At 37.9% G+C, this 19552-nt stretch overlaps 1 protein-coding gene across 14 annotated transcripts in view; it reads left to right on the top strand.

The window, feature by feature from the left end:
* Positions 1-19552, top strand: part of DST (dystonin) — a 307129-nt gene that overhangs the window by 274605 nt on the left and 12972 nt on the right. For all 14 annotated transcript variants that reach the window (XM_051777805.1, XM_051777809.1, XM_051777812.1 and 11 more), the window contains 12 exons: positions 1662-1781; positions 5401-5570; positions 7530-7689; positions 8726-8920; positions 10126-10254; positions 14041-14184; positions 15037-15225; positions 15983-16112; positions 16920-17083; positions 17406-17568; positions 19068-19222; positions 19388-19462. In XM_051777805.1, coding sequence (XP_051633765.1) covers positions 1662-1781; positions 5401-5570; positions 7530-7689; positions 8726-8920; positions 10126-10254; positions 14041-14184; positions 15037-15225; positions 15983-16112; positions 16920-17083; positions 17406-17568; positions 19068-19222; positions 19388-19462 — 1794 coding nt within the window. The remainder of the gene's footprint in view (positions 1-1661; positions 1782-5400; positions 5571-7529; positions 7690-8725; positions 8921-10125; positions 10255-14040; positions 14185-15036; positions 15226-15982; positions 16113-16919; positions 17084-17405; positions 17569-19067; positions 19223-19387; positions 19463-19552) is intronic.

Below are 19552 nucleotides of genomic sequence, written 5' to 3'. Positions count from 1 at the left end.
ACAACAGCTGTTTTACAGCTCTTTGAACTTAACTGTAATTGCGTCCAGATTCTTGACAAATATGGTGCTTTAAAGCACTTACAAAGCAAGCCTGGGTTTAGTGTAACAGACAGTGTTGAGTTAGTGGAGCAATTTCTGTGATTCAATCATAGAGCACTTCATTTGGGAGGTGAAAGCGTCATTTTCAACCCGAGCAGTGACTTCTGTCTGCAGTACAGGACAGTCTGAAAGAAGAAAGTAACAGCATGGATTCCAGATGTGTATTAGTGCCATCTGTCCTCAGAAAGAAGTTTCACAATCAACCCCATATATTTTAAAGAATGTGATGACCCCTTTTCACTAATCTGTGGGAATATTCCTTAGTATTTTCATTTTGGATCTATGTTGTTCCCTGATTATTAGTCATCACTTATCACTCAATCTCTTATGTTAGTTACTGGACCAATATCTTCTGTGTAATAATATATCTCCATTTATTTCCTTATGAACCTGGAGAGTTGTTGTTTTGGTTTTTTTTTTCACAATTTTCTTTACTGGGAAGCATTCATGTTTTTTCCTTAGATACGTCTCCCTCACCGAGAAAGATAAATGAGAAGATACAAAATGTGTGAGAGAAATGTAATCTGTTTAAATGGCAGTAGGAAATTCTAGCTTCTTTTTGTTCAAGTGAACATGATCATTCAAGATTTGGTGATGTTCACAGCCAAACCATGTTCCCATGTTCACCACTACCACCACTCAGCTCATAGAGCAAGAAGTTCTCTGAGCAATAGCCCATAAACCAATCACGTTACTTATTTTCCAGCCATTTCTCTTGTGCATTCCCACACCCAGCAGTTCTACAACGAGATGGATTTCATCTCAATATCCATTTACAAAGCTGAATACAGTGTTATTAAGATGACAACTTTCTATGTAGAGTGTTGAAGGAGTACTGAAGGCTACCAGTGTCAAGGCCTAATCAACAGCCCTGAACAACAGGGTCTACTAGCCTTGAGAAGTTTCTGAACTAGTTTCTTGTGCTTTCATGTGTAGGCAGCCCAAGCAAGAAGAATTTTCAAAAGAGAGAGAAATGACCAGCTTAGAAAAATGAAAACCCAAAGGGATGCCACTTTGTGAAAGGTCGTTGAATCTTTAGTTTTTCCCTGCTTCCTTCCTCAAAGTACTCTTTTCATCAAAACAGGAAGGAAGATCAAAAATCTGTTCCTTGCCCGTCAAGATAGCATTTGATATAATGAGAGCATTCAGGGGTGTTACAGGGAAAATCTCGGGCAGTCATCCAGACAGAAGTTTTCCCCAGTGATTTACTGCTGTCGTCCTATATAAGCAATAGCTAATCCCCATTCTTTCTGTATTTACTATCCATTACTAAAAATGTAGAAATCTAAATGGCCAACACATCAACAGATGTTACCAATATGTCTCTGACAGATGCATACTACGTGTGCACATCCTGTACATTAAAGGTTGCTAATTCACTTAGGAGAAGGGAAGCTAAATACAGTGGGCACGTGGTTTAACTGGTTCTGTTTAAGAGACCAGGGAGAAAAAACACATCAAATCTTGTCAAAGTCTGCCAGTCTTGGTTGGAGTTTAATGTTATTCAACTGTTTTATGAACCAGTGAATTTTAAAATCCATGCAAATCTCACTTTTCTTTAGTTCCATGAAGCCTGGCACAAACTTATGGAATGGCTGGAAGAGTCTGAGAAATCTCTGGACTCAGATCTTGAAATTGCAAATGACCCTGATAAAATAAAAATGCAGCTCGCACAGCATAAGGTGAGTCATGAAATGCAAAGTGCCAAGTGAAATGTAGGTAAGTCTATCAGCCTTGTGCTGATCAATCAGCAAAGTAAGTAGATTTGTGGCCTCGCTGCAATGGAGTGTTTATTCATATCAAATTAAATGGTGTTTTAAGAGGGGCTGAGTGAAAAAAACCCAAACACTTTTCACGATTCCTGATATGTTGGGGAATGGTTAACAGTGAAGAGGAAAGACAATAATACAGGATCATGGAAACTTTGGAAAGCAGATTTATACCATTTCAGAATAGGAATCTCTGAAGGGACTTTCTTTCAGTATTTATACCAAAAATTTACTGTCCCCTTATTTGAGTTGAGATTTTCCTTTTAATACTGCAGGATGAATTCAAAACTGAAAAATAATCTTGTATTTTGATTGGCAGTAGCTTTTTATGTCAAGTGGAAATGATAATGAAATCCTCTACAAAGTACAGTAACACTATTAATAGCACAGGTGGTTTCTCTTCATGGGATTCCAAATTCTGAAACCAGCTTTTCGCAAACCCAGCTGTTGTAGGTGAAAATGTAAAAATCTCCCTCATTCACCTGGCTTTTCAGACATGTAATGATAATGTAAAAGCTTGATAATTTTAGCAGACACAGAGCAAAAGGGAAGGCTGAAGTAGTCTTTACTTCATTTTTACTTCTCTAAAATGTCTGACATAATATATTATTGAGAACCAAGTGAGTGAGTGATAGAATCCTCAGAGATATGATTGTGTCTTAATATTTCTCATGGAGCAGTTTCATCAGAGACAGAATATTGAAAGACTGTTCATTTTCTACATTTTGGCACATACTTACTTTTCATGTCAGTTTTATGGTTCTCTATTTACTCCTATGTTTTCATTCTGCACAATATCCCCAAAAGTTTACATATCTAACTTTTTATTTTTGCTGTAGCTTCTGGTGATTGCTCTTACCTCCAACAAGTTTTGTCATGTATATTAATGGTTTGTTACTGCATCGGTCTGTGAGAAAGCTGACTGTTGGTCAAGCAAAAGTACTTTACCTGTGTTTGCTGTTAAAACTTTTAGATAAAACCTACGTTGACATTCTGTTATGCTGACTCTGCAATTTCAGTTTGTTTTGGGATTGCTGCTGTTGCCAAAATTTGAAGTTGGTGATGGGAACTGGCAAGAGGGAATCTTGCTGTTAGGACAGTCTTTCTTGTCTCCTCTGAATCTTAATCTTCTAATCCTTTCACTCCTCTTTTTCATTATATATTCATATATTTATATATTTACCTAACGAGTATGGTCAACACTTTGTGACTTTGCTTTGAGGTCCTTTCAGGACTTTCTCCTACCTGTATTCTTCTCCCGTCTTCAGAAATGTTAAACTTGATAAACTTGATATTTACCTTATACCTACAGGTTTTATGAACCCAAGCTTCCTCACATGGATTGGCAGACTCATCCTTTCTGTCATTGATATAGCTTCTTTCATATAAAATGCCTGCAGAGCATTTCTGCTTGAGTTGCTTGAATCTTGTTAAGGAATGGGATGAAATGTGCTACAGGGACATAAGGATTGAAACTGGTGATCTGGAGGAAAAAAGATGAATGTGTGTGACAGAGGGAGTTCTGTGAACTTTGTAACTTCAAACTTCAAACACCACCCCCTCAAGAAATCAACTCAATTGTTTTTTAACGAGTTGTCAAACCTCCCAGCACTGCAATGTCCTTCCTTGTATTTTGAGTCTTTTCCTTCCACTCCCACATGTACCCCGTGTCTGTCTTTGTCTTTTCTGTCCAGCCTTGAAGGTTTCCTTGCTCCATTTAGTTAAAGATTTTGCTATCCAAATTGAATGCGTGCTGTAAGCAATAATTTGGACTCGCTTTTTGCCAGCTGTTACTGCCAAAAAAAAAAGTCCCTGAAAAAGAAAAGCCAAGATAATATGTTTTCTCTCTCACTCATATCTAGTGTGTTGCCAGGGACTTTTGGGGGTTATTCATGGTCTGTTTATCAGAATTTTTTTTCATTTTTAGGAGTCAGGAATGGAAAAAGCAATATTAGGTCACCCAATCTATTCCTGTGCTAATGCTGAGTGTTCCTTACAGTAAATTTATATGAACCTGGCTAATTTTATCTGTATGTGCCCATCTTCCTTAGAAGGAAGGTAGCTAGATGAGCGTAATCTCAGTAATTAACTTACTTGTCTGCTCCTGGCAGCTTAAACTAAAATCTACTTTCAGTTACACGCCTGTGAAATCAAATGAAAGAAGATATGATGTAGTCTCTCAAGGAATGAACTGCATGACTGCAACCCTTTGCTCACCTTTAAATCCGTTTTTCCTGTATGATCCTTCTCTGGCAACAATTTAATTGTATTTCCTGGTGCAAATCTAGTAACACTGTGCATGTAGTGTTAAGTAGTTAACAAACCCCATCAAATAAAAGAAGCATAGACGTATTGTTTATATTGAAGGAACTTTTATAAAAAACTGGTTATTATGAATATGTTATTTATTTTTACTCTAGTGCTAACTTGACAATTATATTCTTTCTTGAAGTTTGTTTCCTTGTTTTATATGAGGAAAACAAAAGGACAGTGAGGAAAAACTAAATTACAAAGCAGATGTTGCTTTTTTTTGTAACAGAAAAAAGGGGGGAAAAAAGAATACTTGATTCTATATATAAGAGTTTCCTTAAAGCGCACTTGCGATTTATGATTTTTTAAACTGATTTCCTGCTAGTGGTTCATGAAGGTATGAAATAAAATATTTCAAGCATTTCTGCCATTTCAAAGCTGCTGTGTTGAGCTGGTGTTGTCTTTTGGAAGTGTTCCTTTATTTAGTTATTTACTCTGTCGGTTGGTTAATTCCTCTGTGGTATCAGATGAACTGTGTTTCTGTGTGCTCCACTGTGCCTGTGGAAAGCTTCCAGAGGGTCTGTGCAGAAGGACCTGTCAGAGCTGGCAGGCAGATGCAACTGCTGTGTCACTGTCATTGTTCAAAGTCCCTGGGCACAGAAACCTGCTGGTGATCTTGATTTCTAGCACAAACTGAGTTACGGGGCTGTCACCTGACTTCTTGTGCCTGGATCTACACTTGTGGCATACAGTTGTTCCCAATTATAGTATGTTTCAATCTTAAGAGAGTTAAAGGCTTGTGGTTGGAGGTTTCCCAGCTTGCCCATGTTGAGCTAAACCAGAATAACCTCTGTAGCTCTTGGAGAGCTCTACGAGTGGCTTGAAATCCTAGTTTGTAAGAATGTAGTGTGAAGAATGCTCAGTTAATGGCTCCCAAAGTAGCAGTTCTTTCACTACCAGGCACCCCTTGCTGAAATTTGGGAATATTATGGTAGAACAGGAATTATTGCCCTCACCGAAGGAGGGATTTTGTGGAAGTTATTCCAGTAGGCATAGAGCTACATTCCCAGAGAAGGACAAAAAGCAGGGGTCTGCCGGTGTCAAACCCCACATAGTTTCAGGTGCACTGTGGCACTAGCATAGAAATTTTGCAGTAAGTTTAAAATATTCTTGCAGCAGCATTTACAATTAACATTGCAAATAGTATGTCAAAAATTAATTAACAATGGCCTGTAAGCAGTTAATGATATATGTTTTTTTTCCTTTTCTTCCATATGTGTAGGAATTCCAGAAATCTCTTGGTGCCAAACATTCTGTGTATGATACCACGAATAGAACTGGACGTTCCTTGAAAGAGAAAACCACCTTGGCTGATGACAATTTGAAACTTGACGATATGCTGAGTGAACTAAGGGATAAGTGGGATACAATTTGTGGAAAGTCAGTGGAAAGGTAAATGAAAACTCTCTAATTATTAATCAAATAAGAGAAATGCTTAGGAAAATTCTTTTGGCTTCTGTTTTGGGTTTTCTTGTGTAAAAGTAAAAGCAGAGTGGCTAGCTTGTTTGATAATTAGGAGTGTCAAAGCAGTAAAATACTGTAAATGCATGCTTTCCTTTTGGTATGGAAGAAGGGGAGGGGGAGGGTGGGGAAGGAAGAATCCTTTAAAAAGGGAAACTGATTGAAGTTCTCTGGAGGTGCTGGTTGACAAAATGTTAGCCTGCAGCATATCCATATGGCCCAGTACGCCAATGGCATCCTGGCTTGTATCCGCAAAAGTGTGGCAAGCAGAACCAGGGCAATGATCGTTGCCCTGTACTCGTGTTGCAGCCTACTCCAGAAGGGGAGGGTAACCCAGGTTCTTATTAATAAATCCCTTGGGGTGGATTAGAGTGAAATAACACTGAATAATCTGTGTTTGTAAACATACATATGTAGGGTTTATTTTAGAACAATTTTGTTTCAAAGGTGAACAGGTATGTTGCTGTTTTGGGTGTTATCATCTATAGCAATATAGCAACATTAAAGCGTAGCAGTATAGCACTATTAAAGCACAGCAATGTTAAAGCACCTATAGCAATAAAGCATAGCAATATAGTGCTATTAAAGCATAACAATATTAAAGCATAAAGATAACACTTAAGGAAATACATAAGGGAGAGAAAGGGAAAGAAAGGATAAGGATGGAAAGACTTATATATAGTCACCACCCACAGGATCCAGCTATGAAACTTGATAGTTGCAGCTTCCACGTCTACTGGTTGAAGTGGTGGTCTTGATCCATTGGGGCTGGGGGAAGCCCCCCTGCCAAAACTCAAAGATGTTATGAGTTATTGTACACTTCTAACTCAGATGAGAACGCCTTGTACCTCCCTGGGGCGGGGAGTTTTACAGTGGATAGTATCATGGGACATGTCACTGATTCTCTGACATCTTGTAAAAGAGCTGCAGCTGCCTATTGTGTCAGCATCATTCAGGATCCATCATGGTCTGATATTTGACGTGCATAGCCAAGGCTAGATGTACAGAATTATGTAAAGGGAAGACATTGGCATGATAAGAGGGATTGTCCCACTTCGCAGGTTTTGCCTCTACCGTTGTCTGGAGATCCAGTTTGTAGCTTCAGGTATTCATCTGCACCTAGGATGGCTGGACAATGGCACCCCCTTACCTAATTTGAAGGCCCTTTGGCAGTATTCAGGGAGGGGTGGGCTTTGCTAAGTGAGCAGCTGTTTCTTTCCAGTTTGCAAAAGTCTTTTGGTGATCTTAGAATGTGTAAGTCATTAAATGTTTCAGTCTCTGACAACTTGGTGCTGGTGAGGCCATACCTTGAGTGCTGTGTCCAGTTCTGAACCCCTCACAACAAAGAACTTGAGATGCTGGAGTGTGTCCAGAGAAGGGCAATGGAGCTGGTGAAGGGTCTGGAGCAAAAGTCTGATGAGGAGTGGCTGAGGGAGCTGGTGGTGTTTAGTCTGGAAAAAGGAGGCTCAGAAGGGACCTTATTGCTATCTAGATGAAAGGAGTTTATAGTCAGATGGGGATCAGTCTTTTTTCCCAGGTAACAAATGACAGGATGAGAAGAAACTGACTCAAATTGTACCAACTGAGGTTTAGATTGGATATTAGGAAAAATTTCTTCGCTGAAAGGGTTGTAAAGCATTGAAGCAGTCTGCCCAGGGAAGTGGCTTAGTCACTATCCCTGGAAGTGTTCAAAAGATGTGTGGATGCAGCACTTTGGGGTCATGGTTTATGGTGAACGTAGTGGTGCTGGGTTAACAGTTGGACTTAATGATCTTACTGGTCTTTTCTAACTGTCATGATTCTATGATTCTGTTATTTTATGCTGAAAATGTTTTCTTAAAGTGTATAAATAATTATTTTGTGTGTGTGTTCTGGGGTTTCCCCTCCCAGGCAAAATAAACTGGAGGAAGCCCTGTTATTTTCGGGACAGTTTACTGATGCTCTGCAAGCTCTCATTGACTGGTTGTACAAAATTGAACCTCAACTAGCAGAAGATCAGCCAGTACATGGAGACATTGATTTAGTGATGAACCTGATTGACAATCACAAGGTAATTCCAAAAATACTTTTTTAATTACTGTACTGCTCGTAAGTGTAACATTTTAATGCTGTCTTTATCTCTGACTATTCTGTAATTTTTAGAAATATGGAATAGTTTTGTAACACAAACATAATCAACAATAGAAAATGCTATAAAACATACATGAAAGAGGACAGCTCCTAGTGACTCATTGACACCAGTTACCATTGAGATAGTCCATTTAATGGTGCTGTCCTGTGTATTTATGAATGTCATGTCAAATCACAAGTATGCGTTTATAAATATGTGTCTATGAGCAAGAGATGGCAAAAATTGTTTTACCGGAAAACTCTGGGGCAGACAGCTCTTTCTTTAGTCCATCTGTTAACCAAATGTCCAGTGCACTTGTCATGACTGCAGCAGCCTTTCAGACCTGTGGGGCTGCTGTGTATTTATCAAGCAAAGTAGTTGCAATGCTTGAGTTATGCACAGATTTCAACTAGACCATGAGCCAGGAAGCTTGCATCGGAAAGCTGCACTATTTTGTTACTGAAATGGTTTAGGAGATGAGAGCAAGTAGGAGATGTTGGACTTTGCCTTTGAATCCCAGTTTTGCAGTTCAGTATGTCAGAAGAAATGACTGTTGAAGTTACTTGTATTGCAAAGGCAACACATAGGCAGAACTCTGGAGCCTGGGAAGATCATGAGGTAAAGGTCCTTCTGTTCATCCACCACTGACTTTCAGTCACTGAGGAGAAGATTTCGTCCCTCATGAAAAAAGTGTTTGGAAACATGGGTTGTCTATAAAAATTAGGCTGCAATATGCTGCAATTGCTTCTGAAATCCCATTGTGTATCACAAGTAAGTTGTAGTCAGTGGCATGGTATATTATAATTGCCGTATCTTCTTTTAAGAGCTTCCTTTATGTAACTGGAGCTTGTTCCATCTACTAATGTGAACATTTCTTCTTATTTGATTTCTTCTCATAACCAGTAGTTTTTTGTTATTTTTTGCATAAGCATGCCTCAATGAGTTAAACATTTCAAATATATTTGATGGTGCCTAGGTTTTCCAGAAGGAGCTGGGAAAAAGAACAAGTAGTGTCCAGGCTCTGAAGCGCTCTGCGAGGGAGCTGATAGAAGGCAGTCGTGATGACTCTTCCTGGGTCAAAGTCCAAATGCAGGAGCTAAGCACTCGCTGGGAGACAGTTTGTGCCCTGTCAGTATCCAAGCAAACACGACTGGAACAGGCTCTTCGGCAGGTAAGGAATACTACTGTCACTACGTGCACTCTGTGAGAACTAGTGAAAATATCTTGCAGTCTAGTTACCAAAAATTTAATTTCATTTTCACTTAATGTCATTCACTTCCATTTCATTTGAAAATACTAATTTCTTGCTCATGCATTGCTTACCTGGTCTCCATCCCTTTACCACGGCACATAAATAGTGCCTCTTAGCATTTATTATTAATGTTATTATTAGTCTCTACCACAAATGCAAAACAAATGTTTCAAAGACCTTACCATCTAAGGAAATCACTGAAGTTGCAGTCAAGCATGAAGGATGATTAAGAACTATGCCCCATTCACAAGTAGCTGGAGATTGCAATCGTAGTTATGCTTTTTGTACCTTATTGGAAAGAAGTAAATTTCTCTATTGAAAACTTGTTTACATTGGCACAATTACAATGCAAAGTGAATTACATTGCAGGAAAGATAGTTGTGCTGAGTGCACTCAGGAGTCAGAACAGTCTATGTATGTCAATACTGTCTGATACCAGTCCCAAACAAATAGATCTATCTGTATTGTTTCCAAACCTGAGATAATATGGATGTACAGCTCTCTGAAGATATACTAGCTTGGACTGATTATAAGATGGGGCTCCTCCAATAGCAGTGTATCCACTGTGTACAAAATTCCTGCTCTGCTTTTCCCAGGGTTTGTCCAGCTCTCCAGTCTCTCAGCAGACACAGTCCTAAGGTACCTCAAACTCTAATTGTGTCTGAATCTGGCTGTGCCCAAAGGTGAATCTTTCTTGTTTCTCCAGACATAAAAGGGTCACTCTCCCACAGGCTGTCAATTCATTTTGCTTAACTGGTGATTTAGGCTGTGCAGGAAATACAGTTCTCATCTTTCCAGCTGGTCCCTGAAAGCAAAGCACCTCCCTTGTAATTTGTCAGTGTAAAGGCATGACATTCACAACTGAACTGCAAATACACTATAAATCAGATGGCTAAAAGCATGAACAGGCTTTTAGGCTTCCTATAATTTTTTGAGAAGCATGAGCTATTTTTACAGTTATGAAAATGTATTACTGTATATCATTGACTTTTTAATGGAAAGATAATGTGCCAGTACTGCTGTGTGATTAATGATTTTAAATGTGGGCTCAGTCTCCTTGGGTAGGCTGCAGCGTGTCTGTCAGATCCCCTCATGAGTGACCATGACTTTTTGTATTTTAACAGGCAGAAGAATTCCACTCTGTTGTTCATGTCCTTTTGGAGTGGCTGGCAGAGGCAGAGCAGGCTCTTCGTTTCCATGGCATCCTTCCAGATGATGAAGAGGCCTTGCGTACACTGATAGAGCAGCACAGGGTAAGCAAGAAAATGAAGAGGATCCTCTTCATTCTAATTGGTCTGATAGAAGGTAAATAGAAGAAAGAAGGCAGTCTGTCCCATTGATATGGTTTGAAGCTGGCTCCCTGCCAAGTCTCCAAACCTTACCACAAGAAGTCCCCCCTCCCGCCAAACCTCAGGGAGAAGAGGGAGAAAAACAACCAAGAAAAACTGAAACGAGAGAGACAGCTAAAGCAATATATATATATAAATATATTTACACTTATGTTACAGTTATATACAATTGAAATATATACAATTTCACAAGGGAAAGGGAAGGGGGAAGGGAAAAGGAACAAAACCAAAATAAAATATCTATATATCTTGATTAGTAGCCCAACATCTAGCAACTAAAAGAATTGGCAAAAAAAACCAACTATCTTACTACTCTCCTTGGGACAACGGAGAGTCGCGCTGGAATGATCACCGGCAACCTCCATCTCCCAAGGTTGACAAGGCCTTACCAGGCCTCGCTCCCCAACACGGCAGACTCAACAGCAGGGAACCTGCACCTCCAAGTCGCCGGAAGGAAAAGAGACCAAAGGCCTCTCCTCCTTTCTTCTTATAGCCCAGCTTACGTAAAAATCGTAGGGAATACTTGGTAAATCTGGACCCTTCCTTGGTTACAAACTGGTCACCAAGGAAGGCCTAGACCAAACTACCACACCCATGTAGTTTGGTCCAGCATCCAGTGTTGGTTTTTGAAACTCTTTCTATAGAAGAGAATCTAGAAATTTAATGTAGTTGATAGTTTAATGTCTATACTGGTTTTGGGCTCTTGTTTGAGTCATCTTGGCTTACTGAGGAAATAATGGGTCTTTAGAAAGTTACTGTAAACATTTAGAGACAGATTCAAACCCCTCTGTGCAGTATATGATACCTGCAATTACAACACAGATGGCTACAGTAGCAAAGGCATATCTATCTTCTCAGCACCATTGATCAAAATGGCGTATACTTTTCTTTCAAGGTCATTTGTAAATGTCAGCAGAATGATGTTATCATCCATTAACCTTTTGTCATGGTGAAACAGTGTGCTGTCATACTTGATAAGCATTAGCTACTGAAATACTGCAGTGGCACAGGTACTGCAGAAAGTAGATTGTGGGCCATCAAACTAACTTTGCAGTAATGAAATGGGAAAATGCCTAACTAAAGAGCGTAGAGGTCATATTTTCACTCTCCAAACAAGAGGCTACAAACATCCACGTTTAAGCCCATGCAAAACTTGTTGTAAGTGCAGTAGTAACAGTTCCAAGAGTGTAGTGTGCATAGTGTTACAGAACAAATTATAAGGCATGGATTTGTTCATCATTGCTCCGAAGAAAGTTAGAGCAAAACTTACAAAATGGAGAGTGGAAAAGCATCCTGTTTAAATCAAGTTTGGTAATGCTATTATGCAGAGGAGTGCATGCAAGATACAACTATTTAACAGTTCCTAACTAAGGAGTTTTCAATGTACTTAGTATGCAATGTTTTGAAAAAGTTGTCAGTTTTAATTTAGGGCCCTGGAAACTGGGTACTATTCATTAGCAGGGGAATGTAATAAGAAAAAAAATCTTAAATTTCTTCTTCTGCACTGTAGATGGATTAACAAAACAGTTCTGTACTGAAGTTCCAAATTGTGCTGCAAAAGCTGAAGCATAACTTCAAACCTCAAAGCAAAGCTTGTCTCTGAGAAACCCTGTCCATCTGGGAAGGATGATTGCTAGCACAACACAACTAGCCTCAGTGTTAGATGTGGCCATACTGTACTTAAATTTTTTTAGTAGGCTTTGTAAGAGGTTCTCCCAAACATATTTTCTTCTTAAAGGCTAAAGAATAGAAATAGAGAAATTGTTAAGCTAAGAAAGATTATGGCACTACTGCTTTACCACTCACTCGGTCTTCCTTGAATAAGTGATCTCTCCTTTTAAGCTTATAACATTAGCTTTCAAGAAGAAAAAACAGAAAAATCAGGGAAGAAGGAATATGTATTCCTTTTACACCATATACCATTAGGTATTATAATGCTGCAATATTAATATAAAAATACGTTATTGAAATTATTCACATAAATATGAAATATATATTCCTTTTGTCACTGTGGTTCTTGTAAAATACTTTTGCTGCATTTGTGTTCAGTTGTGTGTTGAAAGGTTTCTTCTCGACAATATTTTATCCAAATGGTCCATCTTTGCCTATTTCTGATTTTATTTTCTTGAATAATGCACATGATTTAGTGAATTCTACTATCTCAGCCAGAGATTTGTGTCACTCGTCCTCCTCTCTGGGGACTGAGATCTATAGTGGATTAATACACTGCACTGCTGGATGAGAAGCATCCCATCTCCTCTCTTGTTAATGTGTCTGTATCACTGGATTGCCACAGAGCTCAACACAATTGAGTTCATCCCTTACTGAGTTCATCCCTTACTGAGGGAAAGCTTAATACGCTGTATGTAATGCATCACAGATTTAATTTTTGAGATATTCTAGTATAGCTGGGCAGGGGAAACAATGTAGTTGCTCATTCTCCTCCTGGCCTCAGTTTATTTTGGTAATCTCGTTAAAACCCACTTCAACTTTTCCAAAACTATGTTGAACTGAAATATTCTAAGGACTCACATTTTTATGAGAGGAGGTTTGCTGTTATGATTTGGTCTTAAACTCTGACAGTAATTTAAGCTTAAATCAAAATCAGTTAACAACAAATCTCTTTAAATATGGAGCCTACATATTCCAGCCCTCTAGAACAAAGTTGAAGAGACTGTCTTTTACACTTTTGTTTCATAATAATTTCATACTTTGTTAAGGCACAGAATAATGTCATTATGACCTGTTGAAGAATCTATTTTTACAATGTTTTGGTGATTTTGAATTTTCTAGGATCTGACTGGGCTCAAAAAAATTCAACTAGACACTGAGAGATGTTGGCAGTTCCAGTTAAGGGTTCTCACTAAGAGAACATTTAGGCAGAATAGTAAAACCATTGTAGTAAAAATAACTAACTGGGGGAAAAAAAAGGAAAAAAAATAGAAAGCAATGCAAGCTATAGAAAGGATGGCAAAAGTCCTCCTTCAGTTTTTTTCCTGTTGGTTCCCCCCTGCACCCATTTGTGGTCCTGCCATCATAGGAATAACAATGGCTATGAGCTTGGATGCCTAAAACTGTAAACATCCTTTTGCTTTTACAAGATTTTTCCCACATGGCAGTGCCTCTGAAAACAGATGGCTAATTAGCTGTCTCTGTTCTTGCTGTGTCTCTCCCCCTCAGCTGCTGAGTTTTCACATTTGTGTTAGTTTAGTATAGCTGCTCCTGAACTCCTCTGTCATCTTGTCTGAGCATGTAATTATAGTTGGACATTTCCAGCCTCTGCTAGGAGGTCGATAGTTTGTTATGAAGAATTTCTGTAACTGACAAACCAAGTCATTGAAATGTTACCGATAGTGATTCTAACCATCATATAGTTCGTTTACAGCACTTCTAAATGCTGTGATTTTCCTTTGTTTTTTTTAATAAGGGTATGTGTCTTCCAAGTGTTTAGAGAGTGGTAGGCTTTTAAGGAGTGGCAAGCTGGGATAAAGGTTTTAGAGCTGTGTTTAGTACTTTCTGTGGAATAGGCTTTTTAAACATTTTAAGCTTTTCTCATGCAAATTTAACTTGCCTTTTGCAAGTTGATTGTTTTTGAGCAATCAAGAGGCTCGTTGACTGTCCAGATTATGCACTCAGATTTCTCTTGCAAATTTTTTCAGCATCTAATTGAAATTATTACCTCTGCTTTAGGAATTTATGAAGAAATTGGAAGAGAAAAAGGCAGAACTGAATAAAGCAACAGGTATGGGAGAAGCTATTCTGGCTATCTGCCATCCAGACTCCATCACCACCATTAAGCACTGGATAACAATCATCAGAGCCAGGTTTGAAGAGGTCAGTATATGTCAAACCATCTTCATTGCAGCAGTCCATCTTTGATTGGAACATAGCTGTCAACTAATATGGTAGTTACACTGGGAGGAAAAGATCCAGCTGTTAAGAACTAAACATTTAAAATACCTATGGGGATGGATGTTAATACCATGTTTCCCTAGGTTTTATTTCAAAACTTGCAGGGCTTTAAGAACTAAAGCAGATGGCCAAGCTTCCTTGTTTGTATGTATTAAAGGAAATACTGTCTGACACTTCCCAAGTGAGGAAAGCCAACAGTTTCTAGTTGTAAACTTAAAAGTTACAAAGGACAGAAAATACAGGGCAAATGTGAAGGATTTTCTAATTGCATCAGAGAGGATTTCTGTCCAATGTATTCTTAATCTAGAGATTTTCAAATTATTGAAGTGGCTGCAGGTAAGTTGCAGAGTGTGTACAACCCTCAACTGTTAAGGTGGTATTTTCTGTTTTATATTAAGTTTAAAGAAAAACAAAATACTGGTGTTAGTGAAGTATGGCTTTAAGAGTGCCCAGGAGGAAGATGGATGGCAAATCCTTTGTGATTCAGAAACTTACACATATTGTCTGTTAAAATTCTTAATATGTTGCCTGGAAGTGCTGGTTACTGTGTTTAACAGCACCTGATCCTGAATATCTGTGGAAAAAGTGTGTTGAACTAGGAATTCTAGTTACCTAGGTACCTTTAGTGATCAGCCCCTACATTTAACACCTTTGATGTTCAAACATCAGTAGGCCTAAGAGGTAGCTCTGGGTTTACAGTCAATAGAGAAATTTTAAATACATTGTGAAGAATTTCAGATGTGCACCTACTCACACATTGGTTCGTTTATCAAGGTTGTAGCATGGGCTAAACAACATCAACAGAGACTGGCAGGAGCCCTGGCTGGACTTATTGCTAACCAGGAATTGCTGGAAGCCTTGCTGTCCTGGTTGCAATGGGCAGAGACCACACTAACTGAAAAAGATAAAGAGGTTATCCCCCAGGAGATTGAGGAAGTTAAAGCGCTTATAGCTGAACATCAGGTAAGGAATGTTAAGTGTCGCTTAGGTGGTGCTCACATCTCAGCTAGGATTCTTAATCAGGTGTGAATTTCCTTAACTGTTTTTTCTCATAATTGAATTCCTTTTCAGATAGTCGGTCATGTGTTTTGTATGTGTACGGTGTGCTTGTAGTTTATTCAATACAGAGATAAAAAAACAACCAATCAAAAATTTAGTGTCACATTGTTCTAAAAGCAAACCTACAATTCCCCAGAGGAAGAAGGATAATAACAAGAATAAAAGAAAAACCCACATGAAATATATTACAGTGCTGCCACCTTAGAACTAGTGTTGCAGTGTGGCTTCACTGATTGGGTTTCAAAATCTTGTTTATGAAGTACCAGAGGGAGCTGCTGGTGCAGTGAATGCTCACAGACTTACCCCAGCTTACACACCAGAGCTGTGTCACTTCTATGAACTGTGGTCTGAACAGCAAGTACTCAGAGGCAAAATATTGTTGTATAGCACCTCACCATATACATTTAATAAAGGGGTTTGACAGCCTTGTTTTTGGATTTAGGCTTCCTTTAACAGCCAGGGCGTAGTGGTTTCAAAAGCTTATACTGCCTATTTTTCTTATCTACAAAACCTTTAACTGTGTCTATTTTGTGAGTTTAGCATTATAAGTGTCTTTCTGTGCCTTTCTTTATAACTTTGTTGTTTAGCTTTTTTATATGTTTTTCATTCCTGTGGTTACTTTTGTGTATTGTTAATTAATATCACCTCTATCTGATTGTAGACATTCATGGAGGAAATGACCAGAAAACAACCTGATGTGGATAAAGTTACAAAGACCCATAAAAGAAAAGCACTTGAACCCACGCCAGTACAATCTCATATTCCTGTCCTTGATAAGGGGAGAGCAGGCAGTAAGTAATGATGTATTTTGGGGAGGGTCACACATAACGTTGCTTTATCTATAAAGTTTACAGATTGCTAATAATCTAATACGTTTGATTAGCTTTGAATGAAACGGTGAAATTCTCTTGGCTGATTTTCCAATTATCTCTCATTTTTCATTGTGAGGAAATTTCTCGTGGCAGACATGTATTTTTAAATTTTGTTCTAATCTTCATCAATACCTATTTTTAAAGTGTGCAGCCTTTCATGTGCTATTAAACTTCCAAGAGCAAGTACATGTTGAGTCTTTGCAAACCTACTGTTACCTGAAAGTGCAAACAGCTTCCCATAAAGATTTAGTGCCAAAATTGTGCTCTGTGTGCCAAAATTGTGCTCTGTCTATGGAATTATATTAATCAAATAAGATGTGTACTTAGTGAAGTTGAATGAAAAGTGAATCAAGTGAGGAAATTGCTTTTTGTATTTTTAGATGTACTTACCCATTGTATTTTATACTTACCCATACATAGAACCTGCTTCTAAAATCAGATTGTTTACTTTGCAGCTCTGAGAGATTTACAAAGATTTAATTTAACCCGTGCAGTGGAGCCACTACTAGCTGCTTCTGGCTAGACAAAAGCAAGTGTAACCACCATTTGATCATTCCCCAAAAATGGTAAAAAAAAAAAAAAGAAAAAAATCCCATTACATATCGGGATATTATCTCCTTATTTGGGACAGGAAGGAGTAATTTTAGGAGGGTCAAGTAGCCTTCATGTGAATGTTTGTTTTGTTGGAACTGTGTGAGACTTATGCATTTTATCATGTGTTAACAGGGAAGCGTTCCCCAACACCAGGCATGTATCCATCAGCAACCCAGGCACAAATCGAAACCAAGAATCCACGGGTAAACCTTTTAGTCAGCAAATGGCAGCAGGTTTGGCTTCTGGCCTTGGAAAGGAGAAGAAAACTTAATGATGCTTTGGACAGACTTGAAGAGGTCAGAAAAGGACTGTACAGAATATACATACATTTTGCGTAATATTCTTTACCCTGGGTTAAATTGTCAATACTGTAAACAACTTCCATATCTGTTGTGTTATATTGTATGACACAGCTAACTGAAAACACTGTGATGCATGTGCTGTAGTGTACTTTAAAGGCTGTCATCATTTTAAATGAGGAGAGTTAAGAGATTTAAAATGTTTATGTAGGTCCTCAAAGAACTAGTTATTCAACAAAACGCAGATGGTTTCTATCTCATTGATGTTTTAGACTGATGGATTTCAGCTGAAAAAAAATTCTTTCTGTTTTTTATTAAGCTGAGAGAATTTGCCAACTTTGATTTTGATATTTGGAGGAAAAAATACATGCGATGGATGAACCATAAGAAGTCTCGTGTGATGGACTTCTTTAGGAGGATTGATAAAGATCAAGATGGAAAGATTACAAGACAGGAATTTATTGATGGAATTCTTTCTTCAAGTAAGTTTTAAAATTATGTTGAATTTGGAACAAACACCTCATGAAGTCTTATTGTCTATATAATGTACACTAAAGGGTTTATTGTGTTAAAAGGTTGCAGATTTCCCTTTTGAATTTATTAATTATTATTACTTTATAATTATTTTACTTGAAAATATTTCTAGATTCTAGAAACTTTCTAGTTCTTTTACATTGGGAATCAAGTTACAAATGACAGATTTATATTATTGTCTAGCTAGCAGTTTACTGGCTTACTGGACTTGGATTGTTATTCCTACAGTACAGTAGCTACTTCAACAATTACTTTTCATTTATTAGTCATAATAGTAAAATGTACCATAGTAGTAAAATGAACCTACAGATGATTTTCAAAATCAGATCATATGATCATATGATTTTTATCAAAGAACTTGCATTGGATAATTTCAGTTATAGAAGGAAACCATGTAATTTTTGAAACCAGTGTTTCCATAAACCATGACAATATTCATATAGCTATATAATAAGGGTCAAAATGCCAAGCAATCAAACTAGGAAGGGACTTTTCCTAGCTTTCCTGATGGATTGGTATGCATTAGTTATGCACAGCTGGTGGTAACATAAGTCTTCCACATCATGTCTATATGTGATCATGTTTCCTTTTAGCAACAGGCTCATAACAGATAAGGTCCTACTTCTTAAAATAGTCCTTTATCTTCAAATCATGGACACTTTTGCTTTGAACAGTAAAGACTGGGAATTGGGCTGCTTTTAGCATCTCACAGTTAGTCAGCTGGAGGATATTGTAGTCTATATGTTTTCCCCCAACTTTAGGAAATGCAATTACATGGACATTGCTGTTTTGCATGAAGTGACTGAAACTCATGGAAAAAAACCCCGTATCACTGAGAGGTTAAATAGCTTACCCATTTAACTTGGTATCAATTTGTTATGACTGCTAAACCCTCGTGATATAATCACTGTTCATCACCTTGAAATTTCCTTTCACCATTTCATTGAGAATCTGTGTGAAGGTTAATATTTTGCTGCAGTGAACTTCATCTAAAGAAGGATTTCACGAAACACCATGCATGGATCTGCATTGGGACGGCCTTGCGTTCTAGATTTAATTAGCAGTGAAATGCTTGCTTGACCTGTCCTCACTAATAATTTGTCTTGTTAATTTGTGGTATTTTATGCACTTTGAAGATCAAAATGTTAAAAAAAACCCCAACATATACCTTACAGTTTAATCTGTGCCCTCACTTCTGTGTCTGTCTTCAAGCCACACTATGATACTCATTTTAATCCAGTACCCAGGTAACGCTGGAGATCCAGATTGGTTTTTTTTCAGAAAGATTCCTTCACTCTTTTGAATGTTGTTGGGTTTTTTTGATAGACATTATCTGTCACCAAATGCCTAATATTTTAATATTTTTAATATTTTTAATAAAACCTTTCATTGTAACGGATTTGAAAAGCCAAAAAATTTAACTTTTGTTGTTGTCTTTGTCTTGCAGAATTCCCAACAAGCCGACTTGAAATGAGTGCTGTTGCAGACATTTTTGATAGAGATGGTGATGGATATATTGACTATTATGAATTTGTAGCAGCTCTTCATCCAAATAAGGATGCATACAAGCCCCTCACAGATGCTGACAAAATTGAAGATGAGGTACATTCTCTGCTTTCTTAGGTTGCATTTTGTTCTACTGGGGTCACATTCTTTAATAATTCATTTTACTTTCACTCCTATATAATTTGAAGTTTACTAGGTACACAAGTCTTTAGAAATGTGATATTTACAGTAAAGTAATTATCCAGTTGTGGTTTTTTGCAGGTTACAAGGCAGGTAGCGAAATGTAAATGTGCAAAACGGTTTCAAGTGGAACAGATTGGGGATAATAAGTACAGGGTAAGTCTTTTAAGGACCTCAGTTCTTTCAGCTTTCTTCATATGACATGGCTTATGCAAGGAATTAAGCTATATTGATTTATAGGAATCT

This window comes from Manacus candei, unplaced genomic scaffold (genome assembly GCF_025592945.1).
Source record: "Manacus candei isolate 608988 ecotype Guabito, Panama unplaced genomic scaffold, ASM2559294v1 h1tg000011l, whole genome shotgun sequence".
In the NCBI taxonomy this organism is placed as follows: Eukaryota; Metazoa; Chordata; class Aves; order Passeriformes; family Pipridae; genus Manacus; species Manacus candei.
The sequence above is the reverse complement of the archived record's forward strand: the minus strand, read 5'-3'. Positions and strand labels throughout refer to the sequence as shown.